Source organism: Cuculus canorus, chromosome 16, assembly GCF_017976375.1.
Source record: "Cuculus canorus isolate bCucCan1 chromosome 16, bCucCan1.pri, whole genome shotgun sequence".
NCBI lineage: Eukaryota > Metazoa > Chordata > Aves > Cuculiformes > Cuculidae > Cuculus > Cuculus canorus.
In genome coordinates, this window is record NC_071416.1 from 5,819,815 (window position 1) to 5,835,313 (window position 15,499).

Sequence of the window (15,499 nt, forward strand, 5' to 3'; positions counted from 1 at the left end):
TTAAACACTAAAATACCAGTCACAATTCAACCAGAGATTCAGACTGGATTCCTACTATTCTTGGCCAACTAGGCTAGTCCTTCCAGCATCTACTCACTGAGCACAGCTCAACCCAGCGGGGACCGGGGGGTGGGAAGGGGACTTCTCATGGGACACTGCCATGCTTCTTCAAGCTTAAATCTTAAAAAACAGCTTTTCTTCCTTCAGAAGCCACCAATCCTTGGTGCTCACAAACAGAGCTTTAGCCCGTGTTAAGATTTCTTCTGGCTTGCTAAGCCGAACACTGACCTCTGCTTCCTCCTCTTGGATCATTCTTTCACAACGAACCCACAGGATCATCTGAAACAAACTTCATGGAACTCTTGTCAAGCTCACTCAGATCCAGGTACATCCCTCTCCGGGCATGAAGCAAATCCTGTTGGCATTCACAGACATGATGCTACTTACTGCATTAACTTACTCTCAATCATTAGTGAAAACGGATTCAAGAGGTTTTAATTGATTTTTATTGTTTCATTGAATAAATGAGTTTTAAATACAGAATTAAAAAAATTATAAAAGTTATTAAAAGCTGGCATTCAGAAGTAGGTTGCACATCAATGACTGAAAAAAATCGTACTTACTTTTTGATACAAAGATAGGAAAGAAAAGTAAAAAAGGATATCCATCACCTGGAATGAGACAATGTTTCTTTTTCATTCCCTTTCATATTTGAGAACCGATATTTGTCTCATGAGAATTGCCCACTGACCTTGTTTTTCACAGCAATGATTCACATTTGTTTGGTATTCAAAAAAAACCCACTGACTTGTTGTTTACAGAAGCAGTGATGTAGCATTGCCCCCTCATACGCGTAGAAGCCATTATGCGTAAAAAGTCACCCAGCATATAAGGGGTGGGGGAAAATGCAGCGTTACATGATTTGCAAGGATGCAATTCAGCTTACAAAGCATTTTTGAGTATGAACAGGTTCCTCTCTCTCCCACTGATAGCTTTGTGATCGAGGTATTTCTCAGAGCATCACATTTCTGGCATTCGCTCTTTGCTGAGCGTCTTCACTGCATAAAGATTTCCAGAAGCAATAAGTGAACAGGTACCATTGATCTTTAATGCCCAATTTTAAAGCAGCTTGATCTTTCAAGAGACACAAATCAACCAGACTCAAGGGCAAGAATCCGGCCACTTTAGGCACAATTTAAGCCCTATAAGAAAAGAGGCACCTCAAGAAGTCTTGACATTGGGGTTCTGGGTTAGGTAGTGGGGTTTTCTTGCTACTTTCTATTACGGGTTCTTAAAAAGACAGGTATGAAGATGATCCCAGTCAGTGTATCTGCATCATCTCAACCAAAAAAGGTAGACATGCTCTCTAATATAAGCATAATTTTGAGATATCAGCACCACTCACACAGTATTCACAACAGGTTAGGAAGAACATGAACTATGCCTCATGCGTTCCTCAAGGATCTTAACCACCAAGAGAATTTAAACACAGACAAACCACAGAATGAAGTGCCCTTACAATAGAAAGTAGGGCACTGAGATAAAGAAAAGCAATAGCTACACATCAGCCGAGGGATGGGGAGGGAACAGAGGAGGGAAAGTTCAGACTGCAATGGAAACAAATTCGGTTAAATGAAAGAAATAATACTGGAGATTGTCATTAGTGCAGCTAGGACTTGGCAAATGAAATAGTTCGAGTATAGGCTTGCAGGGCAGCCCTGCCAGATGAATAAATATCCAACAATGTTCAGAAACAGTACATAAAAAAAGGTGTCAGGATTTTCAGAAACCGTGCATGTTCCACCCCTGTAACTGCATAGTAGGATCCCTCACGTGAGGTATTTCAGCGTTGCTGGAAAGGAGAACAATACTTCTGCACTCCTCTTCCACAAGTGCAGTCTAATTTGAGCTGAAGCCACACGATTATGCAGCGTCTTGAGGCATAAGTGTTCTGTTCCACTCTCATCCCTCCAAGACCACAGTCATCACATTGTGCTGAGTGAGATGAAAACATACAGTCAGAGTGGCAAAGGCTCAATTCTGTACCACTGTGTGGCCAGATACAGGCATGGACATCTTATTTCAGCCACTGCACATCTTGGGGGTTCTTAGGTTTTGGTTTGTTTTCCCTTAAACATATATGTTCACGCAGTCTCTTCCAAAAAGAAGTTTAGTTCACGTGGCCAAATCAGATTAACTTCAACTTAACATTAGGACATTTCTCAGTTATCCATTGATATATAGGTTGTCCAGTAAAATAAATGCCTTTTTTACCCTCAACGGCAACCTGTACGGTTGGGTTTGCATCACCAGCAGTACAGGACAGGCACCTCTCCGATCCAACTGTACATTTGAAAGGCTGTTTTCCATCCCGTGCTTTTTTCCAAGGAAAGTTATTTTCTTGTGTAGCACATACATAGGTAACGGTAGACATTAAACACAGAATATTTGCTTCGCATCCCACCTGGCCTTTTTGGAAGCATCCTTTTTCATTCCTCAAAGAAACATAACAGCATCCTATTAGTGAAACCCAGGATCTCAACTTCTAATGAAGTATAACACTTGACAGCGGATCTTGCCAAAGGGACGTCATTAGTACCTCTGCAGCATTTGAGTGTCTCTCCTCCAAAACGTAGAAGTGATCAAAAGAAAGAACAAATACAAAAGAAACAGGTGTCTTCTACCATCTTCGAGAAGACGTTTCTTCTCTTACATTCTGTCTTTGCTGCACCATCACTGTAGCTTTGTTTGCAGGGTTTGTTTTGAGGGGCTGTTTTGTCTATGAATAATCACACCCCCAGCAAAGTCTGCTACATAATGATAATTGCCGCTTGCTATCAACACCCCTGTCAGCGTGTAGGCTACTGTGTTCTCACAGACGGCTGGCATGGAAAGTTGGTTTTCCTTCAGAGACACAAGCGTTGTCCAGTCTGGGACTATTTTAGGAATATCTCTATAGCTTTTCCACGCCTTCCAAAACCACTTTAACCGAATACTTCATTTTGCACATGCCTTCCTTAAAACATACGAGGATAAGATGGGTTTTGCTTAATTATCCATTCAGCATGGGGATTGATGTGGTACAAGTCCAAGAGATATGTGTCTGGGTCCAGGCAACGTTCACCTATCAAAATAAGAGATTCAGAGAAAAACCCACATTTCTTATATCGTTAGTCCTATAGTTACTAGGTTTTGGTTCGATTTTGTTTGTTGTTCTTTTCCTTTTACCCCCAAAACACTGGTATTTGTTGACATTAATTTCAATATCAGAACCATTCAGAAGTGTTTCCACAAATCTGGAAAAGTTCTGGTTCTTTAAGTTAAAATAAACGTACGTTTCTTAAACCTATACTAAGCCCAAGCTTTGACCTGGAAAGGTACTCTAACTTTAATATCCAATAATTTTGGCACCTGAACACCATCATGAAATATATTAGTGGTGGAATTCAGAGTCTGAATTAGTTCCAGTGACAGAGCTTTTCTTCTACAGAGGCTACTAAGAGGCAGCCAAAGCTCTACAGTAACTGACAGTCTCCATGAGCAGCTGGAACAGGACATAAGAATTCCTTTCTGTTTTCAGACACCCCCTAACCTGCTGCAGCATTCATATAATTTCAGTCTCCTCTCCATTTAATGGCATTACCCTATCAACAAGTAGAAATTAGTGACTAATAAACATCACTGAATTTAACCACACGGTTTAAGAAACCTGCACCCAAATTAGTGGAGGAACCCTCTTCCCAAGGGTTCTTTTGTCAGAAAGTTGATGAAGACAGACCTGAAGCTGGCAGTCATCAGTCTGGATGCCATGTGCCAGCCAAAAGCTCTTAATTAAAGCCCAGATAGGAAGCATAGTTAAAAGCTTAGTGGCACAGGAAAAAGTTGTGCTTTACTTAAATGAAAGTAGTTTGTGGTTTCAAGTGCTACACTTAATTCCAAACATGAACCTTCGTTGTTGAGTTGAGGGGGAGTTAAACATGGTACATTTAACAGAATGTGAGGTTTAAGTTTATATTAAATATGGACAAAGATTTGCATATGTCTGTCCTCAAGAATTTAGGAGTCTTGGGTTTCCACTTTTCTCGATAGGCAGCTTCCAAGTAGGATCCATCAGTGTTAAGTATTCTTGGAAGTCCAGGCTTCAACTTTCCCACATGCTGGCACTACAAGGACTTTGCAGAAATGGCTGGAAGACACGAACTATCAACCTGAGAGCTTTGACAGGTGATGTTTGCTATGGGTGAGGTTAACCCACACTTTTTCATTCATCTTCTGACTTTTGGAACTTGTTTCTAAATCCCATCCTTTTTATAAATCCCTCCTAAGACAACATAAGCATAAAAAAAATTTACCTAAGAGCCCGTATTTTCAGTTACCATCCAGACTTACCGATATTGCCTCCCACTTCATACAGGAGCAGGTTTGTGCATTCCATTGAGTTGTTACTGTAGAGAGGAAAATACACTGCAGTTAAAAGCTCCGCAAAACAGAGATTAGGTAGTTTAGTAATGCTTCTTCTAAAATAATCACTACTGGTTCCAAGCCCAGCAATGGTCAAGGAAGCTACAAGGCCAAGGTACAGAGACCTTACTGATCCTCCTGAACAGTGCACCCGGTAAAAAGATACCCAAAATTGGGAAAAAAGAAAACAAAGTAGATCTTCCTCTCTCGTAAGAAGAGCCATGCTATATGCAAACACTAATTTTTCAATAGGAAGACAGCAGACAAATACCAGAATTCCCTGGCAGCATTCCTCTAGAACCAATAGCCTCTTCAAGAGAGGCTCACCTGCAGGAAGATTTCAGGAGCTGTAGCAGTTTCTCAGCAAGACACTAGTTCCAAGCTAACCCTTATTCAGCCAACCTCCCATCCACTGTGTGTGTCTAGACTTCTCCTGCCAAGGGACAGTCAAGAGATGCACTAACACTTGCCTACTAAAAACAGTCTACAGGCATGGTGACAGAAGGTTGGCAGGAATTCTTTTGTTCATTTTTTGGGTTATTTCAGCAATTTGCCACTAGCATAGGTGGAAACTGCAGAGCTTATTTCAGAAAACCCTTACATTAACACATACGCATTAGAAATACTACTCCAAGCAAGTACGTTGCACAGGTGAGGTTTTACTCCAGAAGACCAAGAAAGGGTTTGTTTTGCAGGGTCAACATCACCTTCCCTTTAATTCAACAAGTCTTTGCGCACACTGCTGAAGTTAACTTGCTGTGCAGCAGCCCAGAGAGGACTACTGACCTCCTGACAGTCTGAGCACACGCACAGGATCGCTCAGTTGAACTATCATTTGCTTGGCTTGCCTCATCCAACACACTGTGTCCAAAGCTCAGAACACGGGAGCACAGAACAGTTCCCTAATGGCTCACTGTGCTGCCAACATCAGCTCTGATAAAAGACAAAAAAACAGAAACAAGACCATCCAGTACTTTAAAAACTAACACCACAGAGAAAAGCCATTTACCACTTGAGGAAGTTAACAGTGTTAACGATATTCCAGCCGTTCTGACACAGGTTCTTTTGAAACTGTTTCAAGACATCAGCAACTCTGGTTGCGTTGTTCAAATGCACCTCTAGCGAATCCTTCAGGAGAAGCGAAGCGTGGACTTTCACAGTCTTGGAAGGCTGAACAAGGCAGGCAAAAAGAAGAAAGTGCTTAAAGAAAAACTTCATCAGCAAAACATCAAGTTTCAAAATAGATTGGAGGCGTAAAGAATTAAACCTATCCAGCCAACTGTTCAGAAAATTTTCTTATCCCACATGTACTACAGGCTGGAAGTTGATAGAAGCATCAAGGTGAGCATTATGAACAAGTGAGCACTGCTCTCCATCAGCGTGCGCTGGTGCTCTCTGCTGTTCAAATGCAGCACCAACACCAGAAGCGACACAAGCTTTGATGAAAATAGGATTTGTCAGAGTAACTTTTGACAAAGTGTTTTGCATACAAGTCTGATAGATTTCTCAGGAATTCATTTAAATTACCCAGTAGGAGTGCAGGCAGTTGAATTGCAGCCTGATAGACTTCAGAAAGGCAGTTTGAAAGAGGAAAAAAAAAAGGGAAACACTGAGCCACTGCACAGCAGAGTTCAAGTGTTATTTTCTCAAGATTGTTTTAATCAACTTCTTCATGAAGAAGTAGCTCCTCAGAACTTCTGTAGAGAGCATTGAACTGTTCCAACAGGATCTGATCTGCAGCAAGTTTACTTGGCAATTGGAATATTCTGCAAAACCAACACTGCACACCAAGACCATTAGGAAGCGCTGTTAACACCCTTCTAAGCATCAGGTTATATATTCTACTGCCTAAACAGCAGTTGTCCTCTCAGAAATGAGGGGACCTTCAACAGCGATATGCTGGCATAACAAAGCACATTTTAGGCAGATGTCATTTCAGTATCTCAACTTGTATAGAAAGGTAGGGATGTATTGGCTTGTAAGAAACAAACTCTTCTTCAGTTCTGACAATTTAAGCTTTTAACATATTTCTACATGCAGGCACCACCTAGCTCGAGCCCTTACAGCATCCCACTTGCATCACCACTGCACAATGTCACTGAACTGCCACAGACCAACACTTGTTCACCAACGGTGGCAACCAAAACAAGGCAGAATGACTCCGAGGATGTTTTCCAAACTTTAATACCCAAATAGACTGGATAGTAACATCTGTTTAAGAACACGCCAGTCTGCACCAACACAGGAGTACGGCCTTTTCATTTGACAAGGAATTTAATTCTCTCCTTTTAAGTGGCAAGAACTTGATCCTCAAACCTTCCCATAGAGATCAGCAGCATTACGGAGCAATAAGAAAACAAGATACAAAAATGTGATTTGACAATACCGTAATAACTCAAATTTTTGCTTTAAATTCATAAAAATAAGTCTGCCTTTATCATGGCAGACATCCATCTAAACACATGGGGCATCTAGAGCCATGTGAATTCTGCTTTCCACATTAGGGAGAGGTCAGCAGTTCTGCTTCTGGTGTCTTTCTCCTTCTCCTGTAACAATGCAGCATCTTAACCAAGCATTTTCTGGCTCATAATTTAGTACACTTGTTGTTCTGTTTAGTGTTTGCCACAGCCTGGCCAAAAGGGTTGGGGAAGCTGTTTATGGTTTCCACAGGTTCTTCTTCACGCTCTGTAAAGAACATGACTCCTCACAGTTTTCCAAGTTCTCATAAAAGCATTTACAATGAGCATGTATACAAGACTGTTATAAAAGCACTCAGCTTTTTCTGTCTTACCTCTGCCTGTTTCTTTTCCACCTTCTCTTTGTCAGCATGAATTTTTCGCAACAAATTTTTAATCCGTTTGTCACAAAACTGGTACCTTTTGCTATTGCTCTCATTCAGTTTTCTCACTTGAGCTACAAGGAAAGAAGAGACCTGGAAAGGTAAGAAGGAAGAAGATAGGAATTAAATGAAGCAGAGATGAGGATGCTACTTAAGAACCTAAACATCACTTTATGAAGCTCATTAAATAAACAAAACGGCCATATACCTTGATATTAGATAGTCTGGAACTCAGCCAGAGGTTTTGTCTACAGACATTTAGCTTCTCTGAAAATTTCAAGACTATCCCCTTCCACTACTCCAATTCCAGGCAGACCAAGATGCTGCTACACCAACCCACAAGACACCTGCACAACTTACTGTCCAGAGCAAATCCTGGTAATGGATCATCATCCGCACAACATCAGCTGCTCCCTCAGCCAGCTGTTTCTCCTTCCCTTCAGGGATCTTGTTTGGCAGTCCCTTATGCATAAAGAGGTTTGGGGCCATGACTGTGGAAACGTTCCAGAGGTTCATTTTGTTGTTGTTCTCCCTGGAAACCACTTTGCTGAGAAATTCAAGCAGAGCCTAAAGAAAGGAGAAGAGACTTAAGGTATCCATTACTAATAGCTCTCAAGAAACCGTGGCAGTTGCTGGAGAGCAAATCTTATTTCTCCAATCAGGAAATTCAGTGAGCAATTTCTAACACTAGGATAGCACCAAATAACATAAGAAGCAAAGAGATAGTTTGTTCAGCATTCACAAATCAGGAGAGACAGTCTGTGGGGGAAGCAAATGAACTTCTACTCCTTGGCAGGCGGCCACTTTCAAAGTCCAGTCATAAAAGTCACAGCATCCAAAGATGAACCCCACTTCCACCTGTGCCCCCCTTCAAAGCTTTTACCAGTTGTGGAAAAATAAACCCTTTTGGATCATCTCTTCTGCCTCACATCTCCACCAAAGCCACAATACAATATAGAGCACTAAAGTCAGTCTCTGCTTGATTACCTGGAAGCTGAACTAACCAGAAATAAAAAAAAGGCAGCAAGAACAACCACCATAGTTCTTACAAAGCACAGAAAGGCAGATGTCACACGTTGCCCTGTAAAGCTGACCCCATCAACAGTTACGCTTTCAGAAAATAGTAGGTTACAGGATTTTAAATGCCTTCCGATCACAAAGGGTAGGAAGTTAGAAGCTCATTAGATGAATTCTTATTTTCAATTGAAGCTATCTTTCCGAGATAACACTACCACCACAAACCATGAATCAAAAGACTAAATTTCTTTCCCAATATCTTCACATGCTCACAGACAATGTAAGACCTATGCATCTTTCACTCCATAGCGAAGTGCTTTAACACGCTGAAGAGGAAGAGCATGTTTCTGAACAGGATGATCCAAGACTACATGGATTCCTACTGCTCTTAAGTTTGTCCCAAACAGGCAAACCATGCCTACAGCTTACATTCACTGCCCAACCTGGAGATTTGCCTGCTCCCCCCTTCGTGGCTTTCCATTCTCAAGTCAGTGAAAAAAAAAAACCAAAATAGTTTTGTTACTTACAAAAGCTGATATGGTTACTTGAATAAAAACACAGAATGAGATTATGTTCTTCCAGTTAAATATCAAAGAAGTAGAGTTACCTTTAGAGTATTTCTGTTGGGCTCTGGAAGAATCAGGATCAGAAGATTCAGCGCTTGCAATCTTTGCTTCAAGTCTGGAATATCTAGAGAGGAAAAGAACAACAGGACAGAGGATTGAGGCTCCCCATGCTGTTCTTTTTGAAAATGGGAATCATATTCCTAAGTCACATATTACTTATTACAACGTTTGTCATCTGTAAAACAAGGTCTTAAATCCTAGAAGTAAGTCAAGCTTATACAGCCCTTATGAAGGGAACCACCTGTGGTTTAGAAGACTGGCTGAATTGTTTCAGAGCACAACAGCAAATCTGATGCCCTTGAAAGGCATCCGAACACCCCATCCTCCATTTCTTATGCCAAAAAAGATGGTTGCGAGCTTGAACAGCTACCTTAACACATTAAAACCAGCTACTGAGGCACAAACCTCAAAATAAGATGCTTATAAAACATTGGTTTACCTGCAGACAGGCCAAGACACAGGCACCCTGATCAGTTGCCACAACTCAGCCTGCATGTTGTTTATCAAGTTGACCCAACTCATGGTAGCAACCTTGCAGCCTCAAATGACACAACATAATTTTAGACTCCAGGGCAGTGTTTGACACAAAGACATATGAAACGGAGCCCCAGTGACTATGGCTCGCAGGACGACACACAATAGTGCATAGAGCACCCAGCACACACAGTTTGGCTATAGTTCATATTGGGCTCTGTATTCCCATCAGATCCACTCAACACACCTGACAGAGGAGTCAAAGATCAGCAGAGCTTTGCAAAAAAACACCCAAACCAGCAAATTGGCACTAAGCAGCCAAAGCAGAGAACTCACTTTGTACAGCAGCAAAAGCAGGAAGGTACTCTGCCGTTAGCAGTGGCGCTGGCAGCTCTCTTATGAACCTTTTTAGTAGCCCAGATACGTCATTCTGGTGGACTTCATCCCAGCGGAAAAGGCCAGTATAGAATTCTCTTTCTAACTTCTGTTCCAGACTCTATAAAAAAAGATGGAAGTTACTACACGCTTTAATAAGCAAATACAAGGGAAATTCTGGAGGTAAACCCTAGGACGACAACCCATAAAGTCAAAAGACCACAGAGACCGTCATAACAAAGTCCCAGATTTCCCAGGAAAGGATGTTTCTGGTTTTACTGAGGAGGAAGATGAAACAACTCAGGTTATTTAGATACTTGCTTCAGCAATATGCTCCTTGTTCAACAGTATTGGAAGCAATCAATACTAAAGAGCTCATACCTTGATTCTAGTCTGGGATCCAGAAACTCTCAAAATGCCCTCCGTTTCAAGTCCTCTCTTTTCTAAACAGGACAGCAGCTATTAAAGGAGGGGCAAAAAAAGAGTAGATAAGAAGTCAGCCCTCCCTTACCACAGACCTCAAAGGTTTCCTGACTCTAAGGACCAGAGGTGTGAATGAAACCAGAAATAAACTTACTGCCTGGAGTAACAGAGGAACCTTGGTGTTGGGAAGAAGTTTTTGGTCGTTCTCCAACAGAGTGTTGAGTGGAACACCAAAGAGTCTTTTCTCTACAACAGAAACAACGCATTATAAGACTGTATCACCACTGCAGACTAATAGAGCACAGTTTATAGGTGAAGGTACCGGAGAAGAGAGGAACAGTCAACAGAACAAGTGCATTTGACAGTCAGGAGTAAATAACTGTGGTGCTATGTCTTGATATCATGACCCAGTGACTTCAAGGAGAAATTCTGACCCGGGAAAAGACACCTGTCACAAGGTTTCTTATCAAACACCCTTTCTGTTCTAACACTTCAAGCACAAACCTGCGAGAAGATCAACAAAAAAATGCACCCCCAAAACACCCCACTCGAGATGAAATGCAACTAACCTGTTGTTTTCAGTTTAGCTGCCTTATTTCTCTTCAGCTCAAAGCCCAGAACATCACAGAGAGCTGTTAGTTCAATAAGAGCCAGTGTAGGGATCTTCTTCATGTCCTGAGCAGACAGGTCTCCAATCCTGGTCAGTCCTAGTCTGCCCTTGGAGATCTTAAATTTCTATGGGAAAACGCACACACACAAGGTTCAGTGCAAGTATAACTACTAATCCAGCTGGTATCAAGTTTTGCTGCATTTTTATCATTCCCTACCATAAGCAGGTAAGGAATTGTTTGTTTTCAACACCACACAAGTGCCTCAAACTACTCCTACGTTTCAAATCCACAGCTGAATAAATATTTTTCCTTTTCAGCATTGCTCTTACTATATTGGAGATTCCAATTTATCTAAATTACAGACAGCCTGATACACACTCTAATCTACTTGAACTTTGGAAGCAGTCCGGTACATTTGCAGAGGATAAAACTGTTAGAATTACGAGTAAGAAAGTCCTGTTAGTTTTTATCCTCTTTTCAGAGGAAATTACCCAGATCCATATCCAAATAGCTAGTTTCACACACAAGTACAACTTCTTTTGACCCTCCACTACACAACTGCTACTCCTGCCCAATATCGCAAGGATTGCAGCACAAACTGTTCCAAAATACTTACCTAATATAAATTGTTGCAACACTATCTACAGAGGACATTCCCAAGAGCTGATCACACAATTGAATCTTGTGTCCTGTACCCTTGTCCACAAGAAGGCAGCTAATAAGTTCTAATAGGAAAAATTCCTTCAGTGCTTACTGTTAGGGCATTTCCATCCTTTAGCCTTCTAGATTCAGACAGGAATGATCCCTTGAGCAGAACAGCCGCTTGCTCCGAGTAGGCAACATCCATGTTGAACACCTCCTCTTTTCCAGGGTTTCGAACTGTGCAGGAATAATCCTGAGTTTCTGCTACAGAAGAGAAATCATCTTGGATTTCAGAAAGCCAGAAGGGTGAAGCTTAGAAAGCAAACGTACTAGAAAAGGAGTTTGAGACAGATTTAGGTACCACGCTTTTAAAAATTCCTACATTAACAGTTGAAGTCCTGAGACTGATCAGTAGGGTAAAATTAGCTTAAAGCCATAATATCATCAGATCACTGGTAAGACGTGAGGACATACCCATGGCTCACGTCCCCTTACACAACCGCACATGGTGTTTATTGGATTTCAACACATGATCTTTGCATCTTCTAACTGCTTTCTTGAAGAGCTATCAGTTTGAGTGTCAATTCCTAACAACACTAGAGCCTGGAAAAGTTTACTAAACCCACAACTGTGAATAATCGAGTACTTAAAAAAAGCTAACACAATACAAACAAGGCCAATGTTTCAGAACCCAGACCAGTACAACTGCCCTTCCCATTCCAGCTTTACTTCAGATCCTAATCCCCTTTCAGTCAGTACATTTAAACACTGCCTTCTTACATTTCTGTACATTTGAAGTCCGTACATTGTGCCAAATCTGATCTGGGCTGGACTCCTCTTTCTTCGCCACCATTTCCTGAAAAATAAGCCAGAACACGTTTACCTTCACAAAACAGAAGTTGTTACAAGGAAACTCGATTTTGGCAGAACACACACACCTGACAATGTCTGCTAGTCTAAGAAAATGATGCTCAAGCTCAAGGCTTCAAGATTATTCCGAAACAAAGAACCATAATTAGATTATTTGTTAGACAGGTGGAAAAGATTACCATCTCATAGACAATATTTGTGATAAATTTGTGTATCAAGCTAATTCTTCCTTTCCCACAACTACTAGCTAGTTTCTCCCTTTTAGTCCATGCATTGAAGGGCTAACAAACAGCAGACCTACCAAGCTGCATGGGATCCACCCATTGGGATCACAAGGTCCTTCAGGAGAAACAACACGTTAAGTAGACATCAGCACACAGAAGCTTCATGTTTTGCTACATGTCTTGAACAAATATTATAGCAATACCAAGCCTGTTTTGGCATATGGACCTTTATTATGTCTTTGGGAGCCTCAAAGCTATGTTTGAAAATGGGGCGACACAACAAACCATTAGGGAAAATTAACCAAAAAGTCTGCCCGCCTCTGAGACTGCTCCAGAAATTACTCAAAGGTAATGGAGTTCCTCTGCTCAGTGCCCACAGAGAATGTCATATCCTAACATCTTGGGAGTTTATCATTTTACACAAGAAAACCCATTCAGTTTGCCTTCACTGAGCATCCATTGCTTCCCATGAAATAAAGAGGGCAAACATCATCCCTTATGTACGCTGTAATGAAAGGCAAGGAATACACAGGTTAAGCTCATGGCCAATCAGCAAAGAAGGAACAAATACTCGAATGGACTAATTTAAAATGCATTTCCTTACTTGCATTAAAAAGGGAGTAAAAAACACACCGCTGTTTCTTGTTCCATGACCTGCACTAGAACTGTAGATTTAAGGGGCAACTGAGAAGCCTCGAAAAAAAAAATTAAGCCAAATATCAATCATTTCAGCAGAGTTACTGGAAGAATCCAGTAATCTTGCCCAAAGTAATAAGTGAGAAAAGGTTTCACTCTCAATTAAATCAAAACAATTTAAAAGAGCAGCTTTAGCACCTTTGTATTTGTCTTCATTATACCAAAATGTCACTTTAAAAACACCAGATTTTATCTCAGTTGCTTATCAAATACAAATATTAGCAACCCAGCGAGAGGACACATGATTAAGAGCGCTAAAATCTCCTTTCTACACAACAGAAAGTAAAATTATTTTAAGAGCTACAACAGGCTTCTCTTTAATCTGCAAGTTTAAAAACTTGCTGAATTTCAATTGAGGCGTTAGAAGACAAGCTTGCAGGATTATTGCTTACAGAAATGTCATCTCGTTGTCACCCATTTGTGCAGGAATGCAAAAAATGCTCTACAACAGCAAATAAGCCGCGACTCTGTGCAACTCACAGTAAGGAAGCAAACTGCACCTCAGCGCTAGGCAGTTCCAAAGAGCACAACCACAGCAGTTTCCAGTGATGTTGCAGACTGTTGGCATCACTCCCTTAAGGCATTCGAGGGATTATTTGTGTATAATTCATCTCAACATTATAAAAGAAGCTTCAAAGATGCTCAGGCTCAGGAAAAGGAGTATTCAGCTCTGGCAGACAGCAAGGGTCCCATGCTACTGAAAAGGTACATCTTGGGTAAACTCAATACCTTTTGACTAGACACACAACTGGGTAGAGAAAGTCATAAGGAGCATCAATTGGGATATTTTCCAGCGATTTCTAGAAATAATAAGGGTACTCTACTTTATAGTCACAACCTAGAGGAGCAGCACAGCAAGGAAGCAGCTGAAAAGTTAATGGTCACATGCTTTCTAGCAAAAAAAAATAAAAGGCAGTAGCTATTCTCTCTCTAGATTTATCAGTTGTACTCATCAATTCCAGAATTTCTGAAGTTGTCTCTTATTTTAGTTAATAATGATTTAACATGTCACTGGTATAAAGAAAACACAAGAGGGCTCCAAATGATACCAGTGCTTCATGAGGCTGCAGCGCTGTGAGCCCTATATAGAAGTTTTCCAGCAGTCTCCAGGAAGCTTTGGGATCTGCAGGTTGTGAAGCAGCTTCTCAACACTGCAGCTTGAATGTGGAATTTCTACAATCTCAGTCTCATTTCAGCTCAAAAGATGAAGTCATCTATTTGGAAATGAAATTAGCCCTAGACCCAGAAAGTCAAGTCAGCTACCACAACGCAACAAAGTCTTTCGGTAGATCCCATTAAATCAACATACCTCAGAGTTAGCCACTCCAAAAATGTCTCGGACATCACGCACAGGATGCTTGTTCTTCCTCCTCCGAGACCGGGAGTAGGTATCCAACCGCCGCTGCACGGCAGCTGCCTGGGTCTTGGTCAGGGTGGAGAGCAGCATGATGTTGTCGTTTTCCGACGCACCATCCCCAAGGAGGTCGGACAGACCTGCATCCTGGAGCCACTCGGCTTCAGCTTCTCCCTCTGTAAGGGAAAGAGTGAGAAAGGGGAGTGAGAAGACGAAAGGATAACAACGATTCGAGTGCTTGAAGCACTTCAGAGGCAGAAAACCAGAAGCCTGAGCCTGTCTGGGGCAGCCATGGGACATCATTGGGCACTGGCAGAGGCTGCCCAGGGAAGCGGTCAAGTCGCCTTCCCTGGAGGTGTTTAAGGAAGGGGTGGATGAAGTGCTTAGGGACATGGTTTAAGGGAGTGTTAGGAATGGTTGGACTCAATGATCCAGTGGGTCCTTTCCAACCTGGTGATTCTACAATTCTATGATCACTGAAAGGAAGTTTCTTTGTTAAGAAGCCACCGCTCTTCTCAAAATCTTAGCTCTATTCCCAGGTATCAGAATAAAAGCTGAGGAGACAAAGCACTTCAGGCAGCTACAACTGCCCACATAACCCTTTCTCCTCCTCCTCCTAGGTGAAGAAGAAGAAGAAAGAAGAAAAACCTATGGAGGCATGGAGATCTCCAGGATCCTAGGCTCCCTCAAAAGTTGGGCAGAAGGTGTGCAACAAGCATGATTCTGCATGGTATTTAGCACAAGGATAGCAAGAGGAACTGAATCTAGAGGGGGCTTCACAGGACATGGGAGGGATATCACATACACTTGCTTACATCTGTCTTGACCGGGACAGCCTGTGCAACGCAGAACTCTGGCAGCAGGCACCAGCACACAGCAAACTCAGA

At 41.7% G+C, this 15,499-nt stretch overlaps 1 protein-coding gene across 1 annotated transcript in view; it reads right to left on the reverse strand.

Moving 5' to 3' along the window:
• Positions 1-566: 566 nt before the first annotated feature.
• Positions 567-15,499, reverse strand: part of ARHGAP40 (Rho GTPase activating protein 40) — a 28,972-nt gene continuing 14,039 nt past the window's right edge. The window contains 13 exon segments of the mRNA XM_054081843.1: positions 567-3,124; positions 4,390-4,445; positions 5,471-5,631; positions 7,253-7,393; positions 7,661-7,867; positions 8,925-9,007; positions 9,754-9,913; positions 10,174-10,251; positions 10,370-10,461; positions 10,785-10,950; positions 11,581-11,732; positions 12,249-12,324; positions 14,568-14,788. Coding sequence (XP_053937818.1) covers positions 3,018-3,124; positions 4,390-4,445; positions 5,471-5,631; positions 7,253-7,393; positions 7,661-7,867; positions 8,925-9,007; positions 9,754-9,913; positions 10,174-10,251; positions 10,370-10,461; positions 10,785-10,950; positions 11,581-11,732; positions 12,249-12,324; positions 14,568-14,788 — 1,700 coding nt within the window. The 3' untranslated portion in view covers positions 567-3,017.